The sequence below is a fragment of the Natator depressus genome, chromosome 6, assembly GCF_965152275.1.
Source record: "Natator depressus isolate rNatDep1 chromosome 6, rNatDep2.hap1, whole genome shotgun sequence".
Taxonomy (NCBI): domain Eukaryota; kingdom Metazoa; phylum Chordata; order Testudines; family Cheloniidae; genus Natator; species Natator depressus.
In genome coordinates, this window is record NC_134239.1 from 77,955,927 (window position 1) to 77,970,217 (window position 14,291).

Consider the following 14,291-nt stretch of genomic DNA (forward strand, 5'->3'; position numbering starts at 1 on the left):
CTGTGGACTTATTTATTTAGGTTCTAATGGAGATGTGCCTTCATGCTCATGGATGCTTCTGAGACAGAAAAGAAATGTTGCTGCTCCTTTGGTACAAGTCTATGAAAAGTTAATTTCAACTGTCTGTATATGTGGTTCTGAAATAACTTCTCTCCATCAAAAATGTACTCCTGTTTCTGTTTTTGTTTTATGTTTTTATTGACCAGAATATTTAATCCCCCTCCCTGCCCTCCCCTCTCTCTCAGTATGATAACATCTTAATGGAAGAGTCTGCTCAGATTCTGGAGATAGAAACCTTTATACCTCTCCTCTTGCAGGTGAGAATTTCATTGTAAAATAAATTACTTCTCGCTCAAATCTTGAACAGTATGTTTTTGCTAATGACTGAAAGTGTGATATGCATTCTTGAGAATAGTATTTGCTTATTACACTTAAATGAGTTTGTCATCATGGGTATATCTGTTTCATCCTCAAAAGAGGGCCCGGTACTGAAAGTTCCAGAGTACTTGCAGTTTCCATTGAAGTAGTAGGAATTTGGAAGGGTTGGCGCTTTCAAGATCAGGCCATAAATTCATAAACTCTCTTCATTATGAGTAGGGCTCCATGTCTGTCATGGAGGTCGCGGAAGTCACAGATTCCATGACTTTCTGCAACCTCTGTGACTTCTGCAGCGGCTGGTGTGGCTGACCCCAGGGCTGACCAAGCAGCTGGCCCTGGGGACAGCTATACTGACTGTATATATACTGACTCAGTGTATGGATCAGTGACTAAAATTCTCATCTTTGTCTGAGCTATATGCACCTCTCTGTAACAATTGCTTATTTCAAAATTCACTTAAAGTAGACCTAAGATGGCAACTGTGAAATCGCAATATTCTGCATATAAAATAAATGTAGCTGTTTCGTGTGACCTCTCCTTAATCCTTTTTTTGTTCTTGTAACCTGTGGAATCATTCTAGCAATTCATTAGCTCTGATGTAATTATGGTTGAGTGTTTGTTTAAGTTGACTATTGTAAGTGCTCTAAAACAGACATGCTTACTCAGATTTTCTTGAAATTTTCTGTACCTCGTGGGATCCAGGGGAGACTTATTGATCCAAATGTTGAGTCATTTGAACAAGGGGTTCCTGAGATACAACCACCCCACCCTCCCCCAAAATCAACTCTTTACGAAATCACCTGATTTTTCAGACACTCTCTTTGCACACACCTGGGGCTCAAACTGTGATTCTAATCCTCCACAAACTGATCACAGCCACTCAGGAATGATCTCAGGGAGTGCCCAGTTCCCACTGCCCCTTTGGGGAAGCAACATTGCAAAAGTTATTAAGGGCAAAGTTTGTAACTCCCGGTTGGCATGAGTTATTCTGCTATGCCTAAAAGTGAAATGCATATGTGCAGCAAGACTAGGCCTCTGTTAACAGCTAGAGGAGTTGGGACACTCAAGATGACATGCTGTGGTCATTGAATCTGAGCAGCACCTGTTCACTCTGAATTCAAACCCTACCCATGGCAGCTTTCTGAGAATGTGTTTTGTGTGTTCCTAGCTCTCTGTCTGCATTCTGCAGGGTTTCCTTTCGGAAACTTTGCACTGAGACCAAACTTTCTGGTTTAAGAGCAATATTGTAAAGTGCTGTAAAATCCACATACAGCTTTTGATTTTAATTTAGAAGTATTGTCAATGAAATTAGCATTAATTTAAATGGTGGAAAGATGAAATATGCTGAATGCATACCAGAGTCATGTAATCACAACTTCACCCTGTTCCTGAACAATGGAACTGAGTGTAAACATAAGAAAGCATTTTGCTGAGTTACTTTGTCCAGGGGTTCCTGATATACAGCCCTCTAACATGCACTGCTCATGAAATTTTCAGTTTCATGTAACTGTTTTGGTGCAGAGCTAGGGCATATAGGGGTTCAGAGCAGTGAGGGGGGAGTGTGTGTGTGCGGGGAAGAGGGTTGAAGTGTAGAAGATGTAAGGGGGTTGGGAAGGTGCGGGGGGCGGGGATTCTGTCCCTTTGCCAATGTTTGCCCTTTAGGGCTGTGCTCTGGCATAGCTACTGAGGGGCCAGCACACCCCTGAACAATGACTTAGCAGCGGAAAGAATCATTCAAACACTTTTTGAAAACCCAGTTTGGTGGCTAGAAATTTGATGAACTGGATTTCCAAAACAGTAGTTTGTGTCTGATCCCCTCAATAAGTAAAAGGATCATTCTGAAAGCAACTTAATATTACTAATACATTGTGACCAATATAACAAAGATCCTGATTTCTGCAGAAAAATATCTTGCAGTTGTTTCCCTCTTCCTCTTTCTTCTCCCTGTGTCACGAGGTTCACTGCAGCGTCTCCTGTTGGCCATCCTGGGGATTCGCTCTGCCATTCGGTATGCCGTCTCCAGGTGCTGTCTCTCCCGTTGTCAACTCTGCCTGCAGACCCGCCACAGTCCAAATCCCACAGTGTCCTCTTTATGACTCTGCCCACCATCCATATTTACCCCCTTCTGCGGGGAGGAGGGGTAGCTATGTCAGTCTAACTCCTGCCACTTCCCCAGTGGCGAATGGGGTGGGGAGCCAGGTTTGCCCACTACTCTGGGTCCCAGCCCAGGTACCCTGTGGATAGCAGCTTCCTGCTGTGCCTCTTACTCTTCTTACAGCTGTCATATCTCTCTGGGACACTTCCCCATGGCCCTAGCACCTTCATTGCCTTTCCTCAGGGCATGCAACTACCCAGTCCAGGCAGCCAGCTCCACTTGCTCCCCCAGTCTTTGGCAGCAGTTGCTCTGTTCAAGGTGCAGGTGTCTCAGCCTTCTAGAGACACAGTGCTCAGTCCTTGAGGTCCCAGCACCAATTTACCCTGCTCTGCCTTGCAGCTCTCATTGGGCCCTGATTGGCTGCCCCATGCAGCCTCCCTTTAAGTGGAGGTGTTGTCAAAGGTAAAAACTAGGAGCACAATAAGGCTTGCAGAAACCACAGTTGTATTGCTTCTGCAGTTTCCTTTAACTTGTATCCATAATTTCTGAAGGTACATATGATTCTTCCTTTTGCCCTTTGTAATAGAGCATTAGTACTTCTGTTATATCATCATTGCAGTGGGTCAAATTCATTCTTGTTATAACTCTTATTGTGTTAATGGACAAATTTATCTGATTATATTAATTAAAAAGAGCAATTTAGCATAAAATATTAAACTCTCCTTTTTTAGGTCATGGGAGACATTGGAAGGGTAGAAATAGATGCCTTTAGACCAGTGGTGGGCAACCTCTGGGCCGCATGTTGCCCATCAGGGTAATCCGCTGGGGGGCCGTGGGACAGTTTGTTTACATTGACCGTCCGCAGGCATGGCTGCCCGCAGCTCCCAGCTCCCAATGGACTGGAACAGCGAACCGCGGCCACTGGGAGTTGCAGGCAGCTGTGCCTATGGACGGTCAATGTAAACAAACTGTCTCGCGGCCCGCCAGCAGATTACCCTGACGCTGCAGGTTGCCCACTGCTGCTTTAGACTGATATTTTATTTGCAGTTCAGTGCAGTTTAAAAACAAATGATATTCAATATTGAAAATTAGTGCTTATAACAAAGCCAATTTGGCCCTTTACTAGAATTATTTTAATAAAGGTAATGCCTGATCATATGATAACCCAGGTTTTTGCAATTTTTAAATTGTTTTAATAGAACCCCCAGGATGGATTCAGCCGACTGAAACGATGGATTATGATTGGTGACCATCATCAGTTGCCACCTGTCATTAAGAACATGGCTTTCCAAAAATATTCCAACATGGAACAGTCTCTCTTTACACGCTTTGTTCGTGTGGGGGTGCCAACTGTTGACTTGGATGCTCAAGGAAGAGCAAGAGCAAGGTAAGATAACAGAAAAAAGTCAGGAGGTCTTATTCACAGGTACCAGGTTGAAAACATATGGTTTTGAATAACTTACTTAAGTATTAAGGCCAAATTGGATCTGACATTAACCCTTTAACAGTGAGTGGAGGTAGGAGTATCCTTCTAAGGAACTGGAGTACTTGATAGAGATCTTGTAGGTGTTTGTCTCTGTCTGAGGGGTTGGAGCAAATGCCATACTCTATGATACAACCGCATTTGCTCCAACCCCTCAGACAGAGACAAACACCTACAAGATCTCTGTCAAGCGTTCTTACAACTACAGTACGCACTTGCTGAAGTGAAGAAATAGATTGACAGAGCCAGAAGGGTACCCAGAAGTTTCCTACTACAGGACAGGCCCAACAAAGAAAATAACAGAATGCCACTAGCCATCACCTTCAGCCCCCAACTAAATACAATACATTCCATTTCTCCCTTGCATCCATGATTCACACATTTGTCATTTCAGGGCTGGAGTGCAAGCTTATTCTATCAATACAGTCAACCTTAAACTCCAGACTCAGGAACCTGAGAATGACTAGTCCTAGAGAGGACATCACAGCAGTATTCCATACCCTCCAGTGGGTCCTGTTGTGTTCATTTATATGGAAGGAAGGGCCCAAATAGTCAAAGGTGTTAACATGACCTTGAAACTGTCCAACATAAAACAGTTTTAAACAAGAGTCTGGGTTTAGTATACAGAGACCTCAGCCTGCTTATTACCATGGCAAACACACTATTTAAAATCCTTTTGACTGTTTGTTTAAAAATACATAAAAGAAGGAAAAACAATTAAAGCGTTTGAAATGTATTAAATAGTGCTTTCATTTTAACAACAACCCTTGTTCCCTTTAGCTGTAGAGAGTTTTTTTAAAAGGGGAAAAAACCCTTTTTTGACAGTCTCTTAGATGGAGATAACTGTCTTTTTGGGGGAAAATTGAGAAAAGTAGATGAGATGAGCTGTTAAAGTTCAATCCTGATTCATAGAAGACAAACACAAGAGGGGAGAGAAAAGAACAGCAAAGATAGAAAAATGCAGCTTCTGTTTCTGGTATTGACTCTTACTTGCAATCTCACTGTTGTACCAACACTGGCACCGCACATGGTCTTATCATCCACTCCAAGACTTGGCAAACTCGTACCAGCATAGGGCTGTTTAGGGCATTGTTTTTAGCTGCCTCTCTCTGGTCACAGACTTACAGTAGTGATGCAAAATATGCGGTCCTGCCTGACTAAGCCAGACCCTTATTAAACAGAAGGCAAAAGGAGAGGGATAGGAAAGAGAAGAAATAAGATTAGGAAAGAAAACAACACACAAATGGGAGGGTATATGTGTGACACAGTTTCACATCCAGGTGAAGGTTAGGATTTAGCCAAAGCCAAGGGAGGTGATGGTGTCATTTGGCTCCCTCCTGCTCAGTCTGCTCAGACGTCTCAGGATTAGGATGAAGAAGGTCTGAGGTCCTAGGAGATGATGGGTGTGGCAGCTCACTGCTACGGTTGTTGACGTGTAGCTGTTTCTTCTGCTAACTTTTTCCAAAAGTCGTCGTCTTTTGAGTTTATTAAAGGGAGTGTTGGGCTGAAATAGTCCATCCTCTTATTAAATTGTCTATCAATAAACCTAATTTCTGACGCACTAATTTTCTGTCATTGATTTCAAGTTGTCTAATCCTCTTCTTTACCAGTCATATTTTTAATACGGTCCTTGAGTGGTGTCAGTAAAACCCTTTCTGTTTAAGTTATTTCAGTCTTTCTCTCTCCTTCTTATAAATTTTGGTCATTGTGACAGTTTATGAACTTTCATGTACTTTTTGCAGTTAAACTTACAATTAGGGTAAATTTGTAGGCCCAATTATCACAATAGTACCCATTTGTTTCTAGCTCCAGTTCAGAGTACTGGTCCTTATCACTAAAGCCTTTAACAGGATGCGACTTAGCTGCCTTTGGATCTTCTCCAGCCACAACTGTCCCAAGTTCACTGTGCTCATCAGGGAACTGAGTTAGGTGGTAGTCAGTTCTGGATCTCTGTCTGTGGAACATATTGTTAGAAGAGATCAAACAGTGATCTGGAGTAGCCACCTTTAAAATCTGCAAATCTCACTTTTCACAATTGTGTGTCCACAATAACAGAAGCTAAATTGATAGATTAAAATTCAAGAACAAGCCACCAAACTCTAGGTAGGTAGGAGTAGCATCTACTTTATTCTGTTTCAGCACCTGGATAATATGATTTCTGCTCAATATATAACTAAAATAGATACATAGTGCAACTCCACTGAAGTCAGTTGAGTTTCACTGGGACTATATCTTGCCCTTTATCCATAAACTTTATTGTAAACACCAACTCATTGACTTTTTTTTATTTTCCAAATTCTTTGTCATTGTTGGATGTCAGTACATTTTATTTTAGCGCTGTCCCTGAGGGCAGGCATTTTGGGCCAGATCCTAAGCTAGTGTAAATTGGCTCCATTGGAGTTGTGCCATTTTGTACCAGCTGAAGATCTTGCCCTATGTCTTTCTCCAAAGTTAGCACCAGTTCTGATTTCAGGTCGGCTAAAAGGAGCACTTCCACAGTGATTCTGGAGCTTGAGTGCTTGCAGTTTTAAGTTTGCTACCTAATTCAGGTCTTCCACATTGCACAGTGGCAAAGAACTATATGCAAAGGGTTTACGTTTTGTTGAAATTTTTGTAAGAAAAAGACCACCAATCAGTGCATTTTTGACTTCTGCCATGTGAGACATTGATTCTAATGTTGTACTATAAAATCCTGCTATTTTAAAATGGTAAATAAGTTTTTAAATGAGCTAACTTACTGCAGTTAGTCTTTTTTAAAAGCTTGAAGTAAAATGAACATAATAAATGAAAACTTTTAAAATTAATTTTTCCATTATAAAAATTTATTGAAAAATTAAAAGCTTTGCACAATATCTGTTTTCTGAGCATATTCACTACAAATATTTTTCAGGGAGATTTGCATTTTTAATTATAATGTTTGAGTATCTAATGCAACTAAATGATAGTTAAATTTTGCCATCTGTTGCGCTGCATCTCCCCAGAAAATTTGCATGAAAAGGATTGAAGAATTCCTACATTTTGATACAAACAACTCCTGATCAAGGCTTTCACTTATCCTACCCCATCTCCCTTCACCTCCCCAATTTTTGGTGGAATGGACACTTTATGGGAAGCTACTTATTTTAAATATTCTGTCTCTCTGGATATTGACCATTTCCCCTTTGTTGGAGATGTTTGGGATAGGCCTCCCTTTATGCAAATGTGAGAAACAATTCAGACTTCTCCGTGATGCTCCAGGGTTGAGGTTCCCCTTCTAGCAGATTCTTTGCATATGGTGGACAAACAGCAGCACTTCAGTCTTATTGATTGCTAACCTTTAAAATGATTTGTTGGCAACAGTTGGCAAAATCCCTTTTCCCCCACCTCTTTCTTTTCCCTTGGAGGTGGGGGGTGAAAACCAATATTTCCCTAACATTTTGCTCCTCAATTGGTACCACCCCCCAAACTCCTTCAAATCCTTTGTTCCATCTTTTCTTCCCTATCACAATATAGCCTACCAAAGGGTGCAAGCCCATAGTTAGGAGGTGCTCAATCTGTGAAGTGACAGCTTTGGGAGTCAAGGATGTGGAATTTATTTGAAGATCCTCATTGTGCAAAGGGAAAGAGCTCAAAGTTAGGGCAGTTTGTTGGGATCGCTGTATCCCCCTGCCCAAACCAGTCAGGATTCTTCTGGAGATACCTCTGCAAAAATGATTCCATCCTCTCCCATCTTTTGAGACTCAACAAAAAAAAGCCTTGAACCCAAATTCACACACTCTTCACCCTACCAAGAGTTGATGCAACTGTGGCATCCATTGCAAAAGACAGTAATTTTTGCTGAGGGGGATTTCTTCACAAAAGATCTTTCAGACAGTAACATAGAAGCCATCCATAGAAGGGACTTCGAAGCATTACCAGCCCTTAGAGCCACACTGGCAATCTCTAGTACCACAGTGTGCTGGTGTAATAAGCTAAAAAGCCTTGATCCCTTGATGAATTCAGGTTAATACTAAAGAGATGCCTACTCTGTTCCATGAGACTAAATGAACGCCAACTCTGGCTTTTCCTTTGAACAGTAGATAACTATTGAAAGTAAATCCCCTCTGTGCCTCCAAGTTCTTGGGTGGAATCCTGGTTGGGAAGAAAGTTGGTAGGATGGGATTGAGGACACAGACAGACCAGTGTTTGCTTTCCACTCCAGCAAAGTCCAAGAAGGGCAATGAGTCCTCATACGAGGACAGAAGTTATTTTTGTTCTTAACTGCAACAAGGGTACCAGAGAAGGGCTCTACTTATTCCATAGCTTAAGACCTAGCCCAAGACCACCAGAGGGAAGCTAGGATCAGGGAACTGGTCTGCTATTACAGGTCTGTTGCTGATAAAGGCAGGATATGCTAGTTCTCAGACACCTGGTTCTGTGTGACCATATGATCCCACTAACAGTTGAGATAGACAAAATGAAGACCAGCCTTCTTGAACTAGGAAAGGTTTGACAGGATCAAGGCACTGATGTCTTGCCTAGGGAGGTGTGATGCTGTATGGAATATGGGTGACCATTTATAATATTATTGGTACCAATATTACAAAATTGCAGTGAATCTTACAGCATATGCCATGTAAGATAGTGGAAATGTTATGAGTTGCTAAATATGATCTGGTTTATATGTATTATCTTTATATCGTGAATTACAAATATGTGTGATATATTTGCATCTCAAACCCATGCTGTGTTTCTGGGTGACACCCCCCCCAAACAGATTGGCATCAACACTATCTATCCTGTTTGATGGCCCATCAAGGGCAATCAGCTGTACAATGAACCCATTGAGAGAAGCCCGTGGCTCCACCTATGAGACAGCAGGACATGTAGGGACACGCTTGTGGACAGAGGACTCCAAGAGTGTTTCCATGCCCATGTGCTGTGAACTTTTGTTTGGGACAGAGGATATACAAGCCATATGGCAAAGGATATAAAAAGGCAGCTGCATCTTTTCCATTTTGCCTTCAGTCTTGCTTCTTACCTCTGGAATATCTTCTCTACAAACTGAAGTTTTGAACAAAAGACTGATTGACCCATCCAAGCTTTGGATGTGTTCCACAGGAACTTTACAAGCCAGCAAACTCACCAGTGCTGCTAAGACTCACCAGTACAATTTACTCTCCTTTTTGCAGCCTGCCCTGACCTTAGTATTTTCTGTGTGGGCTACCCTAGGCGCCTTGGGGCGCAGTCTCATCCATCTTTACCTGCTGCTCCTAGGTCTTCTGGTCTTATGCATAGTTATTACTCTGCTCAGTCTTCCTTGCAGGCAGAATCTTCTCTTCTGTCTGTCACATCTCAGTCAAGATTAACTAAACCTGATAGCTTGGTTAATTGATCACCAAGTCCAAAACAAGATACTCCTCCAAATAATAGATTCTGCTACCTTTGTGCAGGCTTTACACCCTTTTGTCCTACAAGAGTCTAGACAAAAAACCTTTTACTGGTTGGTGTCAAAACAGAAATATATCAACTCTTTGAAGCCAGGATTTTCTTACAGCAGTGGTTTTCAACATGTGGGGGTCTAAGATTTTCAAATTCAAAATTTCTTTTAAAGGCCCACAAATGAAGAATGATTGAAAAACACTGTCTTACAGCGTGGCCTAGACCTGGGCCCAAGACATTCCACTATTGTATTACATGTCTCGGCATTAAACAGCATCATTAATGCAGGCCGATTCAAGTCTCCTATACCTGATGGTTATTCAGGTTTCCTTGTGCAGCATGACTACCCAAGCCAACAATTAGGGCAATTTTTTCCTACCTGGGATCTGTACACAATATTTGTATGTTTTCATGATGTAGGCATTCAAACCTCTATGGCTCTCAGCTCTCAGAAGACGCGAGGCTTACTGCATCTTCCACAGGACCAACACTGTTGTTTGTTCTCCAGAGTCATTTGTATCAAGATTACTTCTTCCTTCGGTACCTGACAGGAAATAATTCTGCCTTATTAATAAAAATAATACCTAGCTCTTATGTAGTGCTTTCCATCAGTAGCTCTCTAAAGCGCTTTACGCAGGAGGTCAGTGTTATCCGCATTTTATGGATGGAGAAACTGATCGAGGTGAAGTCATTTGTCCGAGATCACCCAGCAGGCCCTTGGCAAAGCCAGGAATAGATCCTGAGTCTCATTCCTGTGCCCTTTCCATTAGACATTCATTTTACTCAAAGCCTCAATATCCAAAAGAAAAATCATTTAATATGTTAAAATGTAAATTAGTGGAGCCTATCCATATAGGAAAACATCTTTGTTTTCTTTTATTTTCATACCTGGGTCTGAAGCATCTAAACCAGTGGTCTCCAAAGTGGAGTGCGTGCACCCTAGGGGATGCGTCAGACCATCCGTGGGGGTGCACGGCAGGAGGAGCGCCGCTGAAGGAGCGCCACTGGCACGGCGGCAGCAGCGCTGATTCTTCGGCGGCAGCTTTTTTTTTTTTTGCTTCCCCGGAGCTGGCCCTGGGGGTGTGCGATTCAAAAAGTTTGAAGACCCCTGATCTAATCCAATCCTGGCTAGGTGGATCAAGTTCTATATCAGCAGTGTATTCAGCTACAGATAAACTGATTCCAGAGGGGGTAAGAGCCCACTCAGTACATTCATGTTAACATCCTGGCCAGAAAGGGCATCAGCCGCCACAAAGGAAATCTGTAAAGATGTCACCTGGTCATCTCTCAACACTCGTATAAAAGCCCCACAGGCTTGACCTGCATTCCTTTGCAGAAACATCCTTTGGCAGGAAGGTGCTCTCAGCAGTGTACCGAAAATAGACTAATTTTAGAGGAGGAGGTGGAGGAACATTCTTCTTTTTCCTTCTTTCCTACCAATTTTTCTCGTTGTAGTTTCATCCCAACTGTTTCAGACTGCGGGAGCCATCAGAATCCAGAATGGAACATATGTTACCTCATTTCTGAGACTGGCTTCTCCTCCTCAGTCTGCCCCATCTGAGGTAGTTTCCAATTCCCTATACCATGGTCTTTTCAAGGCCCCCAAGTATCATCATTAAATTATATTTAATCTACTAATAATTTAGTATTTTCATATGGCTCTGTATAAAGGTAGATTGGGCACGTTCAATCCCCATGGATGAACCTAACTGCCTTTAGTATTTGCAGTAAGAGAGAGAGAGTCTTTTGCACTTGGAAGAGGTTGGTTCAGAAGGAAGGATGATCCAAAGGTTAGGGCATTAGCCTGGCATTCAAAAGACCAGAGTTTAATTTTCTGCTCCCCCACAGTCTTCCTGTGCGACCTCTGGGAGGTTACTTAAAGCAAAATTTTCAAAGGTGTTTTTTCAGTCCTGTTTTCATAAGTTACTTGCACTTAACAGCATAAGACTTGTTGACTTTAATTGGGACTTAGGCTCCGAAATGTCTGTCGCTTCTGAAAATGGGACTTAAAAACACTTTTGAAAATTTTGCCATTAGTGTGTCTCTGCCTCCATTCTCCATTTGTAAAATGGGAATGTCAGGTCCTCACATCACTCTCTATCAGGAGGATCTTGGCAAGATATGTCCATGATCTCCTGCTCCCTCAGTTGAAGGAAGGGAGAATTGTAGTTCAGACTACAGCCATGTGCGATATCACCATTCACATCCTCCAAATACCTTGCCATATTCCTCCCATTAAACAGAGAGAAGTGAGACCCCAAGTTTCCTACTGTGGAAAACGAAGCAAAAAAACTTTAAAATAAAAATACCAGGCAACCTTTGAAAAGCAAGGCATAGTAATGAGAAAAACAGAAACATGATTGTATCTATCTGGTTTGCATGTGACTTTTCAGAAATATTTTTCATCTGTGCCAGGAAGGAGTTCAAGCTCCCCTTATTGTTTTTGTTTTTGTTTTTCTGAAAGCTTGTGTAACCTCTACAACTGGCGTTATAAGAATCTGGGTAATCTGCCTCATGTGCAACTTCTGCCAGAGTTCAGAACCGCAAACGCTGGATTTCTGTATGATTTCCAGCTTATAAATGTAGAAGATTTCCATGGTGTGGGAGAGTCTGAACCCAATCCTTATTTCTACCAGGTAAGAATAGAGATTCAGTGCCCTATTAGAAATACAGCATTATGTCTTATTAAATCTGGAAAGAAATGAAGATGGAATATTGATTTCTTTAACTGAAGTTAAGTAAGCTTTCAGAGCATTAACATGTTTTTTATATTTTTGCATACACAGTGGAAATCCGTTTTTAATGATCAGTCCTTGTGATTATCTAGTTATGGAGGTCATAAAATTATAATAATTATTCTGTGGTGTTTGCCTCTTACACTGAACTATGATTTTCCTTGACTCTCCGAGCTCCCAAAAGTAGAAGTAATTTCACCTTTTTTTGTTGTTGACTGCATATTGTGTTGCAGATAAATAGTTTTTTGTACCAGTGCCAATTACAGCCAATTATAATCCTGTTTATCTGCTTCATCATTTAAAATATGTGACAGAGCTTCTCTGTCCTTGGAAGAAGGAGGATTTGCTTTGAGATACACGTCCAGACTGGAAGAGTCAGTTTTTATTGATCTGTATATAGTGTTCCAAAAAATGGTTTCCCAAACCAGACTTCACAAAAGGATCAAACTGTACTATGTGTATATTGTGTGCATGGATATGTGTATTTCAGCACAATGTTGTGTAACAGTTCAGGCTGCTCATGTATAACCACCACCAAAGCAAACATTAAAACACTAGGAAATTCACAATTCAGTTATGTCAAATGCTATACTGCAGCCAACAACCAGCTTAGGTAAAGCGCAGTCTTCATCTGGCCCCATTAATCACATGTGCATCCTCTATTGCACTGAAAATCAAATGCCCCACACCATCAACTCTTTGTTCCTTTCTTACCTAAAGCTTTGTATTAAAAACTGTGGTACAGATGTACAAAAATAGGCTCCTATGTTATGGTTCCTATTGTGTAAGTCTTGGATATAATTTACACAGGTAAGGATTTTCAAGAATATGTGTCTGTGAAGATTTTATTTTTGAATCTTTTAATTTTTCTAAGGTGTATACAGATGTTTGTAGACTATGGCTGAGGTCTTCTTTTACTTTTTTAAAAATTAAACCAATATTCAGGTATAGTGAATATATCACTGCTATAACACCAGCTTCCCTTCATTTTCTTTATTCATAAGAACTTAATTGTTCTGTAGTTTGTGGAAGATATAATACTAAAAAATGTAGATGCTTTCTCATCATAGTAGTTTTTATCCTTTCCATGTAATTTCTGATATTTTTTTTTAATGTGAGGTTTTTGTACACACTGTGTGCGTATTTATAGCACATGGAATGTGTAATTGATGATTCAAGGTTTGTTAATAGCCAGTGATGAATATGGCTTTCAGAATGCTATTTGTGTTCATGAATGTAAGAGTGTCTTTTTGTATAGACTTAACGGTGACCAGAATTTGTAGACCATGAGTAAAGTGTTCTAGTATTTGCAGCAATAAATTTAACCAAGTAAATCAGAAATGAAACAGGGAAAAGAGGGACGAGTTGCAGCCTGTATTTATATAAATACAACAATTTGAAATTGTAATATGATGTTCTTTGGATGAATGGTTGAGGGTGGGATTTTCAAACATCCTCAGCATTAGGTTAGTTCTGCTGCCAATTAAGTCAGTGGGAGTTTTACCAATGGCTTCAGTAGGATCAGAGTTAAATCACTGCTAAGCACTTTTGAAAAATCTCAGCTGTAAAAGTTATTCAAAACTATGATACTTACGTAATTAGAGGTATCTGTATACTATGATTCCATGGTTTTGAGGCAGTATAAATAGGAGTTGTAACTTCACATTGTCTCCCATGAGGAAGAAATGAAAAATTAGTTTGTATATTGTAGTACTCAAAGGTCCTGATCAGGACCCCACTGTACAAAGCAAGACACAGTCCCTGATTCAAGGACTTCTGATAACTTCAGTTTTAATCCTATATTGAAATGAACTAAGAGTATTTGAGCATTTCGAAGAAGTTATTGGTAGGTGGGACTGATTAAGCATATTTACACATAGCTTATTAGCATTAAGCTTTTCATGTAAATATTTCCTTGATTCGTCTGTTCATACACCCATAGTCACAGAAGAATTTTTATTCGATTTATGTATTTTTAATTGCTCAGCGCATCAGCAGTTGTAACCACAGAAACATCAGTTAACAATAATATGGTAACTTAGGGATTTTCAGCAATCCCTTTAGAAAACTAAATTAGATGGATGAAACCTAAGGCTATCTGTGGTTCATTCCTCTTTTTTTCTACAATTAGCTTCTTTTCCAGTGTGTCTTCTGAATGCACCAGGATGCCTCAGTAGTGTCAACTCACTTCCAAAGTCAG

The 14,291-nt window shown here is 40.7% G+C and overlaps 1 protein-coding gene across 2 annotated transcripts in view; it reads left to right on the forward strand.

Annotated features, from left to right (window-relative positions):
* The window catches only part of AQR (aquarius intron-binding spliceosomal factor), a 112,909-nt gene that overhangs the window by 77,207 nt on the left and 21,411 nt on the right, over window positions 1–14,291 (forward strand). For both annotated transcript variants that reach the window (XM_074955777.1, XM_074955776.1), the window contains exons 28-30: window positions 246–317; window positions 3,673–3,860; window positions 11,821–11,992. In XM_074955777.1, coding sequence (XP_074811878.1) covers window positions 246–317; window positions 3,673–3,860; window positions 11,821–11,992 — 432 coding nt within the window. The remainder of the gene's footprint in view (window positions 1–245; window positions 318–3,672; window positions 3,861–11,820; window positions 11,993–14,291) is intronic.